Below are 13,874 nucleotides of genomic sequence, written 5' to 3'. Positions count from 1 at the left end.
CTCTTTCCAGAAAAGCTGGAGGGAAGGGAGGCCATCCAGAGGGACCTTGATAGGCTGGAGAGGTGGGCACAAGCCAACCTCATGAAGTTCAATAAGAGCAAGTGCAGGGTCCTGCAGGGTCCTGCAGGAGCCAGGGAGCAGCATAGTTTTCCACTGTTCCAAAATGGGGTAGTTGGTGATCTGCTCAGCCGCCTGGATCCCCACAAGTCCATGGGACCAGATGGGATCCATCCTAGGGTGTTGAGGGAGCTGTCAGAGGAGCTGGCCAAGCCGCTCTCCATCATTTTTCAGCAGTCCTGGCTCACTGGAGATGTCCCAGAAGACTGGAAGCTGGCCAACGTGGTGCCCATCCACAAGAAGGGCCGGTTAGATGAGCCAGGGAATTATAGGCCTGTCAGCCTGACCTCAGTGCCAGGCAAGATCATGGAACAGGTCATCCTGAGTGCATTAACACAGCACTTAGAGGATGGCCAAGGGATCAGGCTCAGCCAACATGGATTTAGGAAGGGCAGGTCCTGCTTGACCAACCTGATCTCCTTCTATGATCAGGTGACCCGCCTGGTGGATGTGGGGAGGCCTGTGGATGTAGTTTACCTGGACCTCAGCAAGGCCTTTGACACCGTCCCCCATAGCAAACTCCTGGCCAAGCTGTCAGCCCATGGCTTGGACAGCAGCACTCTGAGCTGGGTTAGGAACTGGCTGGATGGCCGAACCTAGAGAGTGGTGGTGAATGGTGTCACATCCAGCTGGCGGCCAGTCAGTAGTGGAGTCCCCCAGGGATCAGTGCTGGGCCCCATCCACTTTAACATCTTTATTGATGATCTGGATGAGGGCATTGAGTCTATCATCAGTAAATTTGCTGATGACACCAAGCTGGGGAGAGGAGTTGATCTGCTAGAGGGTAGAGAGGCTTTGCAGAGAGACCTCGACAGGCTGGACAGATGGGCAGAGTCCAACGGCATGAGATTTAACACATCCAAGTGCCGGGTTCTGCACATTGGCCACAACAACCCCATGCAGTGCTACAGGCTGGGGTCAGAGTGGCTGGAGAGCAGCCAGGCAGAGAGGGACCTGGGGGTGCTGGTTGATGGTAGGATGAACATGAGCCTGCAGTGTGCCCAGGCAGCCAAGAGGGCCAATGGCATCCTGGCCTGCATCAAGAACAGTGTGGCCAGCAGGAGCAGGGAGGTCATTCTGCCCCTGTACACTGCACTGGTTAGGCCACACCTTGAGTCCTGTGTCCAGTTCTGGGCCCCTCAGTTTAGGAAGGATGTTGACTTGCTGGAACGAGTCCAGAGAAGGGCAACAAAGTTGGTGAGGGGCTTGGAACACAAGCCCTATGAGGAGAGACTGAGGGAGCTGGGGTTGCTTAGCCTGGAGAGGAGGAGACTCAGGGGTGACCTTATTGCTCTCTACAACTACCTGAAGGGGGGTTGTAAACAGGCAGAGGTTGGTCTCTTCTCCCAGGCAGCCAGCACCAGAACAAGAGGACACAGTCTCAGGCTGCGCCAGGGGAAGTTCAGGCTGGAGGTCAGGAGGAAGTTTTACACAGAGAGAGTGATTGCCCATTGGAATGGACTGCCCGGGGAGGTGGTGGAGTCGCCGTCACTGGAGGTGTTCAGGAGGAGACTTGACAGGGTGCTTGGTTACATGGGTTAGTTGATTAGGTGGTGTTGGGTGATAGGTTGGACGCGATGATCTTGAAGGTCTCTTCCAACCTGGTTTATTCTATTCTATTCTATTCTATTCTATTCTATTCTATTCTATTCTATTCTATTCTATTCTATTCTATTCTATCTGGGTCGAGGCAATCCCAGGCACAAATACAGGCTGGGCAGTGACTGGCTGGAAAGCACCCCTGAGGAGAGAGACTTGGGGGTGCTGGTGGACAAGAAGCTCAACATGAGCTCTCAATGTGCACTTGCAGCCCAGAAAGACAATCAGATCCTGGGCTGCATCAGGAGAAGTGTGGCCAGCAGGTCGAGGGAGGTGATCCTCCCCCTCTACTCAGCTCTGGTGAGACCCCACCTGGAGTACTGTGTCCAGTTCTGGAGCCCCTATTACAAGAGGGATGTGGAGGTGCTGGAACGTGTCCAGAGAAGGGCCATGAGGATGATCAGAGGGCTGCAGCACCTCTCCCACGAGGACAGACTGAAAGAGTTGGGGCTGTTCAGTCTGCAGAAGAGAAGGCTCCGAGGTGACCTAATTGTGGCCTTCCAGTATCTGAAGGGGGCCTACAGGAAGGCTGGGGAGGGACTTCTCAGGATCTCAGGTAGTGATAGGACTAGGGGGAATGGAATGAAGCTGGAGGTGGGGAGATTCAGGCTGGATGTGAGGAGGAAGTTCTTCACCATGAGAGTGGTGAAGCCCTGGAATGGGTTGTCCAGGGAGGTGGTTGAGGCCCCATCCCTGGAGGTGTTTAAGACCAGGCTGGATGAGGCTCTGTCCAGCCTGATCTAGTGTGGGGTATTCCTGCCCATGGCAGGGGGGTTGGAACTAGATGATCCTTGTGGTCCCTTCCAACCCTGACTGATACTATGATACACTAGTACACTGGAATTCACACCATTGCTGTTAACTCCAACATCACTCCTACCAGGAAAACATAGATCAAAAAATTGCACACAGTAGGAAAAATGGGTTGTTCTCCATTCCATGAGACTTGCTTCTTTTGCAATGGTCCAGCCTGCTGTTGCCTGAATACCCATCACCCAAGATAGGAGAAATACAGAAAGTACCCATGCAACTCAGCAAACTCAAGCAAACAACAAACATCATATTCAGGAGACCAAGGCAAGCTGGCAAATAATAAACATGATGGAATTGCTGAGTCTCTTCTGTATAAGAGCAACACCCAAACGGCAACATCTTCAAACTGCCCTAAAGCTCCACAATATGAAGTTCTTTGGTTAGCAAAAGTAGGACTGCTTGTAGATGATTTAAAGTGACACAGCACCATTTTGCTTTGGAAAAAGAAAAATAAAATATCATTTGATGCATTTATAAGTCATCTTTTGTCCCTTACGTCATTATAAACACTTAACTGGGTGCAATATATAAGCAAAGTAAAAGATGGTCCTTGCTGTGAGGACCTTACAGGCAAGGCAGGCAAGTCATGGTCTCATCTTTACATAACAGATGGGAATGAAAGGTACAGAGGTGAAATAATATCAGGAATAGTGTGGCCAGAAGGAGCAGGGAAATCATTCTGCCCCTGTACTCAGCACTGGTTGGGCCACACCTTGAGTCCTGTGTCCAGTTCTGGGCCCCTCAGTTTAGGAAAGATGTTCATTTGCTAGAACGTGTCAGAAGGGCAACAGAGCTGGGGAGGGGTTTGGAGCACAAGCCCTATGAGAAGAGGCTGAAGGAGCTGGGGTTGCTTAGCCTGGAGAAGAGAAGGCTCAGGGGAGACCTTATTGCTGTCTACAGCTACCTGAAGGGAGGTTGTAGCCAGGTGGGGGTTGGTCTCTTCTCTCAGGCAACCAGCACCAGAACAAGAGGACACAGTCTCAAACTGTGCCAGGGGAGGTTTAAGCTGGACGTTAGGAAGAAGTAGTTGTAGAGAGCAATAAGGTCTCACCCCTGAGTCTCCTCCTCTCCAGGCTAAGCAACCCCAGCTCCCTCAGTCTCTCCTCATAGGGCTTGTGTTCCAAACCCCTCACCAACTTAGTTGCCCTTCTCTGGACTCGTTCCAGCAAGTCAACATCCTTCCTAAACTGAGGGGCCCAGAACTGGACACAGTACTCGAGGTGCGGCCTAACCAGTGCAGTGTACAGGGGCAGAATGACCTCCCTGCTCCTGCTGGCCACACTGTTCCTGATGCAGGCCAGGATGCCATTGGCCCTCTTGGCTGCCTGGGCACACTGCAGGCTCATGTTCATCCTACCATCGACCAGTACCCCCAGGTCCCTCTCTGCCTGGCTGCTCTCCAGCCACTCTGACCCCAGCCTGTAGCACTGCATGGGGTTGTTGTGGCCAATGTGCAGAACCCGGCACTTGGATGTGTTAAATCTCATGCCGTTGGATTCTGCCCATCTGTCCAGCCTGTCAAGGTCCCTCTGCAGAGCCTCTCTACCCTCCAGCAGATAAACTCCTGCCCCCCACTTGGTGTCGTCAGCAATTATACTGATGATGGACTCAATGCCCTCATCCAGATCATCAATAAAGATGTTAAAGAGCACAGGGCCCATGGTGGTGGAGTCACCATCACTGGAGGTGTTTAGGAAGAGACTGGATGGGGCGCTTGGTGCCATCGTTTAGTTGATTAGATGGTGTTGGGTGATAGGTTGGACTCAATCTCAAAGGTCTTTTCCAACCTGGTTAAATCATATTCTATTCAATTCTAATTTGCTATGAGTTGTACAGAAAAAGTAGCATAGCCAAGGAAAGACTACAGGTCTGCCAAGCAATCTTCAGTCCTTCTCTCACAAAACAGCTATTCTTTCTTTATAGATAATAAATTGATTATAGCTGGGGTCCTACTCCTTTAAAACCGTCTGACTTTTAAGCAAGGTTTCTTTCCACTACTATGTCAGAAAATGGACTTAAAATTTTCTAAAATAAGAAATTACAGGCATGGGTAAACTTAAAGTGCCCAAAGACCTCACTTTAACTCAAACATGTAGGTGCTCTGCACAGATTGACCTGACCCTATCACTCAAAGAAGAAGGATTGAGATTTTATTCCCAGCAGCTGGAATTGGAAAAAATGGGGCATATGAGAAGAGAAAGCCAAATGTCACTTCCCAGTAAGTGAGCAAATAAGGACATGTCAGTCATTTAATCTCTTAAATGTCTTCAAAGAAAATCTCTTACACTCTAGAGACTATAGTGATGTCACTGCTTTGTGAACGTGGCAGAAGGCTCTACTGATTTCCTCATGTTCTGAGGTTAAAGAAGGCAGCAGAACAGCTAGTCAAGTCTACTCATCACAGGATACTATTTAAGTAGTATCCAAAACTTGGCTCCAATTTGTTTTTTTAGCAGTGATTTAAATCCAAGATTCTTTGGACAAAGTTTATACCTTTCTTAATACTCTGTATACACTTCACATATGCACATTAACTATCTCTTGGCTAGCCAGTCTGACCTGTAATATAGCAGATGGAACTAATTCAGTGCAGTAGATTATCCTACAATAAATGACAGAACCACTTCCCTCAAATAGACTTTTCCAACAGTTACAGGAAAACTAAGGGTTCCTCCCACCACCTCAGCCTCTGAAGTGAAATCAAACATTATTTGGTTCTAAAAAGCATTTAAGTGCATCCAAATAATCACTTGGCATAGGCAGAGAAGCCATTTTGCCTTTTTAAAATTCTTTAAAATGCTGTATAAGATCTTTTCTTTGAAGAGATGCTCATGCCATCCCATCCAATCAGGGAATAAGCCAAGCCAACCAGAACAGCAGCGAACATTCCTTGCTTCCTTCTAAGTGGAGAGCAAGGCGGCCAACTACCTGAAGTATGTGTACGACTATGGTGGCTCCTCCTGCACCCCTCCAGGGAAACCTTACTCAACTACCCCTCTGAAATGCCAGGCTGGGGTTGGAGTGGCTGGAGAGCTCCCAAACAGAGAGGGACCTGCGGGTTGCCCAGGGAGGTGGTTGAGTCATCGTCCCTGGAGGCGTTCAAGAGGAGATTGGACTTGGACGTGGCACTTGGTGCCATCTTCTAGTCATGGGGTCTGTGTTGATAGGTTGGACTCGATGATCCTCGAGGTCCTTTCCAACCTAAGTTATACTGTGATACTGTGATACTGTGACATACTGGGACAGCTTCCATGACTGGGATGCTCTCATGGACAGCCACACACTGTTTAGAGAGAGACAGACCAGCAAGATGAAGTGGTGGAGTTGCTCTTTTTATGAGTGAGAACTGGACAGCCTGGAGAGTTGGGTAGAGGTGAATTACAACAAGGGCAAGTGCAAGGTCCTGCACCTAGTGGGGAATAACCCCATGCACCAGTACAGGTTAGGGGCTGACCTGCTGGAAAGCAGCTCTGCAGAGAAAAACCTGAGAGTGCTAGTGGACAACAAATTCACCATGAGCCAGCAATGTGCCCTTGTGGCCAAGATGGCCAACAGTATTCTGTAGTGCATGAAGAAGTGTGTGGCCAGCAGGTCTGTTCTGTCCTACTCAGGCTGCATCTGGATTACTGGGTCCAGTTCTGGGCTCCCTAGTTCAAGAGAAACAGGGCACTACTGCAGAGTCCAGCTAAGGGCTACAAAGATGACAAGGGGACTGGAGGCTTTCCTACAGGGAAAAGCTGGGGTACCTGGGGCTCTTTGGCCTGGGGAAAAGCAGGCTGAGAGGGGATCTTTTTAAGGCTTATCAATAGCTAGAGGGTGGAGGTCAAGAGGATGGGATCAGACCCTTTTCAGTGAGTGGTGCCCAGTAACAGAAGTGGCAACAGGCACCCACTGGAACACAGGAGGTTTTACTTAGACATAAGGAAAAACTTCTTTTCCTTGAGGGGGCCAGAGCACTGAAACAGACTGCCCAAAGAGATGGTGGAGTCTCCTCTGGAGACTTTCAAAACCCACCTGGACACATTCCTGTACTTTACAAGAAAATTTTCCATGTGTGTAAAAAGAAAAGTGAGCAAGATCTCAGCAAGACACTGTGTCAGAACAGTAGATGTTAAAGTCAATTAATTGCAGTGTAAGCCATAACCTTCAGTGCTGCTGGTGTTCCTTCCTTGGGCCCTTCTCAAAGGACACACAAGATGTGAGCTTGTGGATATGGGGAAAGAAAGAAGGTTAAGAGGAAGAAGTAAAGATTTCAGTGCTAAGTTTGACAAGGCTTCTCTTATCCCACCACAGAATAATACTTCTTAAACATCTCCAAACAACATGGGAAAGATGCATGGCTATGGGAAAGATCCTCACAAGTTTTCATCATCAGAGGGCTTTGGAGTATTTTTTCCAAAACACACCTTCCAGAAAATCTCTAGTTCTCTTCACTATGCTGGAGTTCAACCTTTCCATGGCTGAGAGTTACTTTGTAGGGTACAACCTGAGCCTTCCAAAGCAGCTAATACTAAACAGTTGTATCCAGTCACTTCGCTGATCCTTAGTGTCCCAATTCCAGACTGCAACATCACGGCTTCTTGTGGACCCCCTGCAATCTTGCCAGCTTACAACCCTTGGCACTTTCATTTTGTAAACCATTTTCTAGATGCTTAACAGAAAGGACAGGCTCAGCTGTCATTCAGAACCCACCCAATTTTAAGCTGAAGTATTCTCAGGCCAACTGACAGCTGGAGCCTCTTGATTTTCAGCTTACACACAAAGCAGAAGTTTGGAGGATTTGTTTTCACTGTAATTTTTCTTAATAGAATTCTTGATATTGAAGCCAAGTTCACATTAGAGAGCCTGAGTCTTAAATTCCTTAAAACAATTACACAGTTAATTTAATCATGCCATTGTTTAAAGGAAATTGAATGTAAGTATTTTCATCTTTACAATAAAACTGCTAAAGGGAAAAATAAGAACTGTGGTCAAACAGAATCTATGGAGAAGAACAATGCTGGTTAGGTGAAGATAATGAGGAACTTTACTTCTCTTTTATATTTAAGATCTATTTTGAGATGTGAAGCAGGAAGAGGGATTGAGAGACCCATCTTCAATTTAGCTCTGTAACTGTCAGGGTCTTAAGAGGAGCAGCTGAAGGAACTAGAATTGTTCAGCTTGGAGAAAAGGAGGCTTGTGGGAGACCTTCTTGCCCTCTACAACTCCCAGACAGGAGATTTTAGCAAGGTAGAAGGCAGTCTCTTCTCCCAGGTAACAAGGCAAGAGACATAATCAAATTGTGCCAGGGGAGTTTTAGGTTGCAATTTCTTCATGGAAAGGGTTGTCAAGTCCTGAAACAGGCTGCCCAAGACAATGGTGAAGTCCCCAACCCTAAAGGTATTTAGAAGATATGCAGATGTGGTGCTGAGGAACATGCTTTAGTGGTGGACTTGGCAGTGCTGTGTCCAGGTGGCCAAGAAGGCAAATTGCATCCTGGCCTGCATCAAGAATAGTGTGGCCAGCAGGAGCAGGGAAGTCATTGTGCCCCTGTACTCAGCACTTCTTAGGCCACACCTTGAATCCTGTGTCCAGTTCTGGGCCCCTCAATTTAAGAATGACATTGAGACTCTTGAACATGTCCAGAGAAGGGCAACAAAGCTGGTGAGGGGTTTGGAGCACAAGGAGGAGAGGCTGAGGGAGCTGGGACTGTTTAGCCTGGAAAAGAGAAGGCTCAGGGGAGACCTTATTGCTGTCTACAACTACCTGAAGGGAGGTTACAGCCAGGAGGGGTTTGGTCTTTTCTCCCAGGCTACCAGCACCAGAACAAGAGGACACAGTCTCAAGCTGCGCCAGGGGAAGTTTAGGCTCAAGGTGCAGAGAAAGTTCTTCACAGAGAGAGTTGTTAGCCATTGGAATGTGCTGCCCAGGGAGGTGGTGAAGTCGCCATCCCTGGAGGTGTTCAAGAGGCGACTGGACATGGCACTTGGTGCCATGGTCTAGTGGTCATGAGGTCTTGGGTGACAAGTTGGACTTGATGATCTTTGAGGTCTTTTCCAACCTTGTTGATTCTATGAATAGTTGACCTTGATGATCATAATGTTCTTTTCCAATCTAAACAATTCTATGATTCAATTCCATTCATGAGCTTGAGATCCAACCCAAACCCTTATCTTTTAAGTTTTTTTCCATTAAAACAAGGGGTTTTGGCTACAACTTTACATTATGTAGTTGTTATTAATGTTTTCTCTTTGTTCATTCTGAAAAGCCTTGGCACATACTTCATGTTAGCCAACTACAACTTCACTGATTCCTTCTGATTCCCAATGTCAGCTAGCAGTGAGATGACAGGGAAAGCAACTGTGACTGAGGAGCTGGACAGTCAGTTATGGATAAGTCAGTTCTACATTATTTGCTGCTAAGCAAAAGTGCAGATTCCATGCAGAATCACAGAAACATTCAGGTTAGAAAAGACCCTTGGGATGACCAAGTCCAACCGACAACCCCACTCTACAAGGTTCACCCCTAAACCATATCCCCAAGCACCACATGCAAACCACCTTTAAACACATCCAGAGTTGGTGACTCAACCACCTCCCTAGGCAGCACATTCCAATGCCTGACCAATCTTTCAATGAAGAGTTTTTCCTACTGTCCAGTTGTGACCGTTTGAGGCTGTGCCTTTAAGAAAGACACAGTTCTGGGACACTGGCTGAATGTTTTGGAATGTTAACGAAAACAACCAGATATTGTAAACTAATTTCATTGGTGGATTGGTAAAAATGCAGTTTTAAGCTTAGGTGCAGCTGGAACTTTCCCCAGTTCGCTCTTTCCCTTCTCCCTTTCCAGCTCGTCTGCCTCTGGGCTCTCTGCCAGGTTGACCTTGGACAGATAAGCAGACTAAGGCCTACTAACATATTTTGCTTTAAGAACTGTTCTTTTTCTCTCTTTCTAACCCTCTTTGGGGAAAAAGGGGAGAGAAGGGGGTACAGGGGGGGAACCCTCCTCCAGAGGGGGGGAATTTTGTTCCTGTATTTTTTTTTTTTAACCTTGCTGTATATTTCTGTGTATATATTGTAAATACTGTAAATTGTGCATATATCCTGCATTCCCTAAAAATTGCTTGTAAATATAGCATTTCCCTTTTGCTCCTCCAGTTGGCTAGCTGTGGTTTCTTTCTTCCTCTCTGTGGGGGGGAGAAGGCTGAGCCTTTCTCTTAAACCCACCACACCAGTCTAAACCTACCCAGTCGCAGCCTAAAGCCATTCCCTCTTGTTCTATCACTAATTACCTGTGAGAAGAGACCCTATCCTCCTGAAAAAGGACATTGACCAGAGGGAATACAGGACATAAGACCAAGAAGGAAATTATCCATAATAAAAAACAATGACAAAATGCTTCTTAAAAAAAACAAAACAAAACAAAAACGCCACCAAAAAAAACAGGAGATGTTTAGGCTGTATTTGTTTACCAGGATTTGTCTTCTCAAGCTGGTACCATCTGTAAAATGCCCTTTTCTTTTGTTCACTCAGGTCTGACCCCTGCTGCAACAGCCAATGGGAGATCCGGCTCTGACTGATACCTGTAAAAAACCAGAACAAAACAAACAAACCAACCAATTTAAAACAGTTTATATTATAGACTGATAAAAGGTGTTGTTTTACAAAGCCCAGGAACTCAGAATGTTTTAATCACAGAAAAAGTAAGAGTTCAAGCTTCCCCTCCTTGCCCCAACTGCTTTAACTTTTCCCTTTTATTATTTTCTGCTGCAGCCAAGGCACATCCTGAAATCAGCAGAATCAACCCACAAGTGAAGAGGGTGCAAACTAGGAAGCCAAATCTATCACTGACTTGAATTCACCACAGGTTCCATGATGCTTAAATGTCTTCTTCTGTGAAATGGGAACAACTCCCTTTCCCACTATTATATATAAATAGTATTAGTTAAGAGATCATGACCAATCTAAGAATAGAATAGAATAGAATAGAATAGAATAGAATAGAATAGAATAGAATAGACCAGGTTGGAAGAGACCTTCAAGATCATCGTGTCCAACCCATCAACCAATCCAACCCACCTAAACAACTAAACCATGGCACCAAGCACCCCATCAAGTCTCCTCCTGAACACCTCCAATGATGGTGACTCCACCACCTCCCCGGGCAGCCCATTCCAATGGGCAATCACTCTCTCTGTATAGAACTTCTTCCTAACGTCCAACCTTAACCTCCCCTGGCGCAGCCTGAGACTGTGTTCTCTTGTTCTGGTACTGGCTGCCTGACAAAACCAGTTTGTGTGATACAGATGAAATCAGCCCAGAAATGGAGCGAGCCATCTATCAGCCACTATAACAACAGCCAGAAAAAACAGAAAGGGCAGCTATCTGTCAACAAAGCAGGATTCATGCAAGGCCCTGGCAAGATTAGGCACAAAAAAATCCAGAGATTTTGAAGCCATATTTCTATGAAAATACTAAAAGGGGGGAAAACCCTAGAAGTGAATACAGCTATTTCCAAAGGCTGACACTGAATGAAGGATCAGTGCCGAAAGGGAAGTGATTAGAAAGCATGGAACTAAATAAAGCATGAGCTTTGAAAGTGTACAAGGAGGTGAACTGTAGGCTCATGGGAAAATATAAAAAAAATAAGAGTTTGCTGAATAACTAAAGCAGGACTTCAGGTAGGAGGACTTCCTGTGCTTTCCACTGGATTATTCAGTGATGAGAAATGGTTAACAGCATTTGAACTTCAAGAGACTAAAGTTTTAGGAGGTGCTCCAAGTAACAATACACTTGAACACCACCTGTGCCACCACATGCTTGGTGATAATACTGAGGCATGTGGAAGGCAGGTTTTCACATTGAAACCAACCTACCTCCCCCCTCTTGAGATGCATCAATGTTTTATAAGATCTCATAATCATATTTAACTTATGAAAAACACCCCCCCTGTAGTTTTACCACTTCTAGGATAGGGTTTTGCTATAGGTTTGGGGTATTTTTGCATTGAAAACTGAAGCTAGTTCAGAGTAATTAAACTTGACTCTCAGGCATCATATTCAGTTGGGTTTACTCCAACAAGATTTTTGTTAAACCACTGGGTTTATGCTGCCTGGCTCCTGTGAATCAGTGGGTAACAGCCCCATATACTTACTTGTTTGCTAGTTTCAGTTTACTGCACTGAATGAGTGTTTGTGAAGCGTTTGGATGACAACAGAAGAAATAAATGCAAAATCCAACTAGATAGAAATTGTAAACAAAGATTAAGTATCTTCAACAAGAGTTACATAGTGGAAAATCCAAATTCTGCACAAGAGGCTGCCTGATACTGTCAGAAAGTGGTACAAATGTCAACTACTTCACACAATGTCCAGGAGCCAAAAGATTCAAGCCATGTCTTGCCATACCCATATCTGACCCATTGTGAGGCCTCAAAGTTTATAAAGTCGCTTCTGTAAAACAGAGCTTTGTAAAGGACACCAACACACAGAGAATCAACAAGTGCACTACAAGTTCTCAGTACTGCACTGCAGACCATAGCATTTTCTGCATTAGACCCTTTCTCTACAGGGATTCTGCAAACCCAGATAATGTGTCAGGTATGGCTTAGGCAGCTGAGCTTGTTTTTTGCTATAGCAATGTAGTGCACGACATCTAGAAGACACTTTTAAGACCCATTGCTTATGTATTTTCATTATTTTCTTTCCCTGTTTCAGAGATTTGTAAGGAGAGTGGAGCTTCTTAATGGTTTCCTCTATCTACACCACTCCTCTTTTTAAGATACAAAATACTAGAATCATAGCATCACAGAGTGCTTTATGTCAGAAGGGACCTTTAAAGATCATTTAGTCCAATGCCCCTGCAGTCAGCAGGGACCTCTGATCAGATTGCTCAGAGCCCCATCCAATCTGACCTGGCATGTTTCCACAGATGTGGCATCTACCACCCCTCCAGGCAACTTGGGCCAGTGTCTCACTGCCCTCAGGTAAATAATTTCTTTCTCATATCTAATATAAATCTACGCTCTTTTAATTTAAAACCATCTCCCCATGTTCTGTCCAGGCCCTGCTGAAAAGATTGTCCTCATCTTTCTTACTGGCCCCTTTAAGTACTGGAAGACTGCAGTAAGGTCTCTCTGGTGCCCTCTCTTCTCCAGGCTGAACCCAAACTCTCTCATCCTGTCTTCACAGCAGACGGGGTCCAGCCTCCACATAATTTTTGTGGCTTCCTCTGGATCAGCACCAACAGGTTTATGTCCTTTTTGTGCTGAGGGCTCCAGAGCTGAATGCAATACTCCAGGTGAGGTCTCTCCAGAGCAGAGACAGCAGAATCACCTCTGCTGACTTACTGGCCACTCTTCTTTTGATGCAGCCCAGGGTGTGATATCTGTCATCTATACCTCAGCCTGCCTTCAAGGCCCCAAATCTTTTTACTCCCGAGAGTCTAACTACTTCAAGTCCTCATGCAAAGTCTGACCCAGGATATCTTAGATTCCAGTAGTGTCTTAATCACAAAGCCATCATTCACTCCTTTCAATTAAAAAAACTCCAAAACTGTTATGTCAGAGTTTCTTGCATCTCAAGTGGGTTTTACACAGTTGACTCATCAGGACAATGACTACTACTACCCTCAGTACCATCCTGTCACATCATCTGTAATCATGCTACTTTAGGAAATTGCACTGGCATGGGAAAAAAAAAAAAGTCATCCTGCTGCCAGCAGCAGATTAATGAAGTAAGTTCTCTGCAGCACTGAAAATCCAGCTGCCTTGAGGAAGTTCACTCTCAGACTGCACCGCGGACCTCAAGGGAACATTGTCATACTCTAAGCTCAGCATCACCGTGGACATGGATGCACTGCAAGGAGCATTGCTAGTTTTCACACAGAAAATACTGAAAAAGGAAGCAGTAATAAAAAAAAATATATAGAAATTCAAGTTCAACAAGGGCAAATGCTGAGTCCTGCACCCGGGGAAGAAAAACCACATGCACCAGGACAGATTAGGGGTTCACTTGTTGGAAAGCAGCTCTGCAGTGAAGAACCTGGGGATTCTGGTGGACAAGAAGTTCCCCATGAGCCAGCAATATGTCCTCGTGGCCAAGAAGGCCAAAGATCTCTTGGGATTATTAAGAACACTGTCACCAGCAGATTGGGGGAGATCCCCCTCTCCTTCTCTTCTGCCCTGATAAGGCCACATGTGGAGTACTAGGCCCAGGTCTGGGCTCCCCCAGTTCAAGAGAGACAGGGAACTACTAGAGAGAGAATCCAGCGGAGAGCTGCAAAGATGACAAGGGGACTGGAGCATGTTGACTCAACCATCTGTCTGACAAGGAAAGGCTGAGAACTGGGGCACTTCAGCCTGGAGAA

At 46.2% G+C, this 13,874-nt stretch overlaps 1 protein-coding gene across 19 annotated transcripts in view; it reads right to left on the bottom strand.

Annotated features, from left to right (window-relative positions):
- Nucleotides 1-13,874, bottom strand: part of HMBOX1 (homeobox containing 1) — a 203,615-nt gene that overhangs the window by 54,676 nt on the left and 135,065 nt on the right. For all 19 annotated transcript variants that reach the window (XM_068143198.1, XM_068143199.1, XM_068143200.1 and 16 more), the window contains one exon: nucleotides 9,980-10,090. In XM_068143198.1, the coding sequence (XP_067999299.1) occupies nucleotides 9,980-10,090 (111 nt within the window). The remainder of the gene's footprint in view (nucleotides 1-9,979; nucleotides 10,091-13,874) is intronic.

The sequence above is a fragment of the Melanerpes formicivorus genome, unplaced genomic scaffold (genome assembly GCF_026170545.1).
Source record: "Melanerpes formicivorus ecotype bairdi unplaced genomic scaffold, bMelFor1.0.p_v2 SCAF_9, whole genome shotgun sequence".
Classification (NCBI taxonomy): domain Eukaryota; kingdom Metazoa; phylum Chordata; class Aves; order Piciformes; family Picidae; genus Melanerpes; species Melanerpes formicivorus.
The sequence above is the reverse complement of the archived record's forward strand: the minus strand, read 5'-3'. Positions and strand labels throughout refer to the sequence as shown.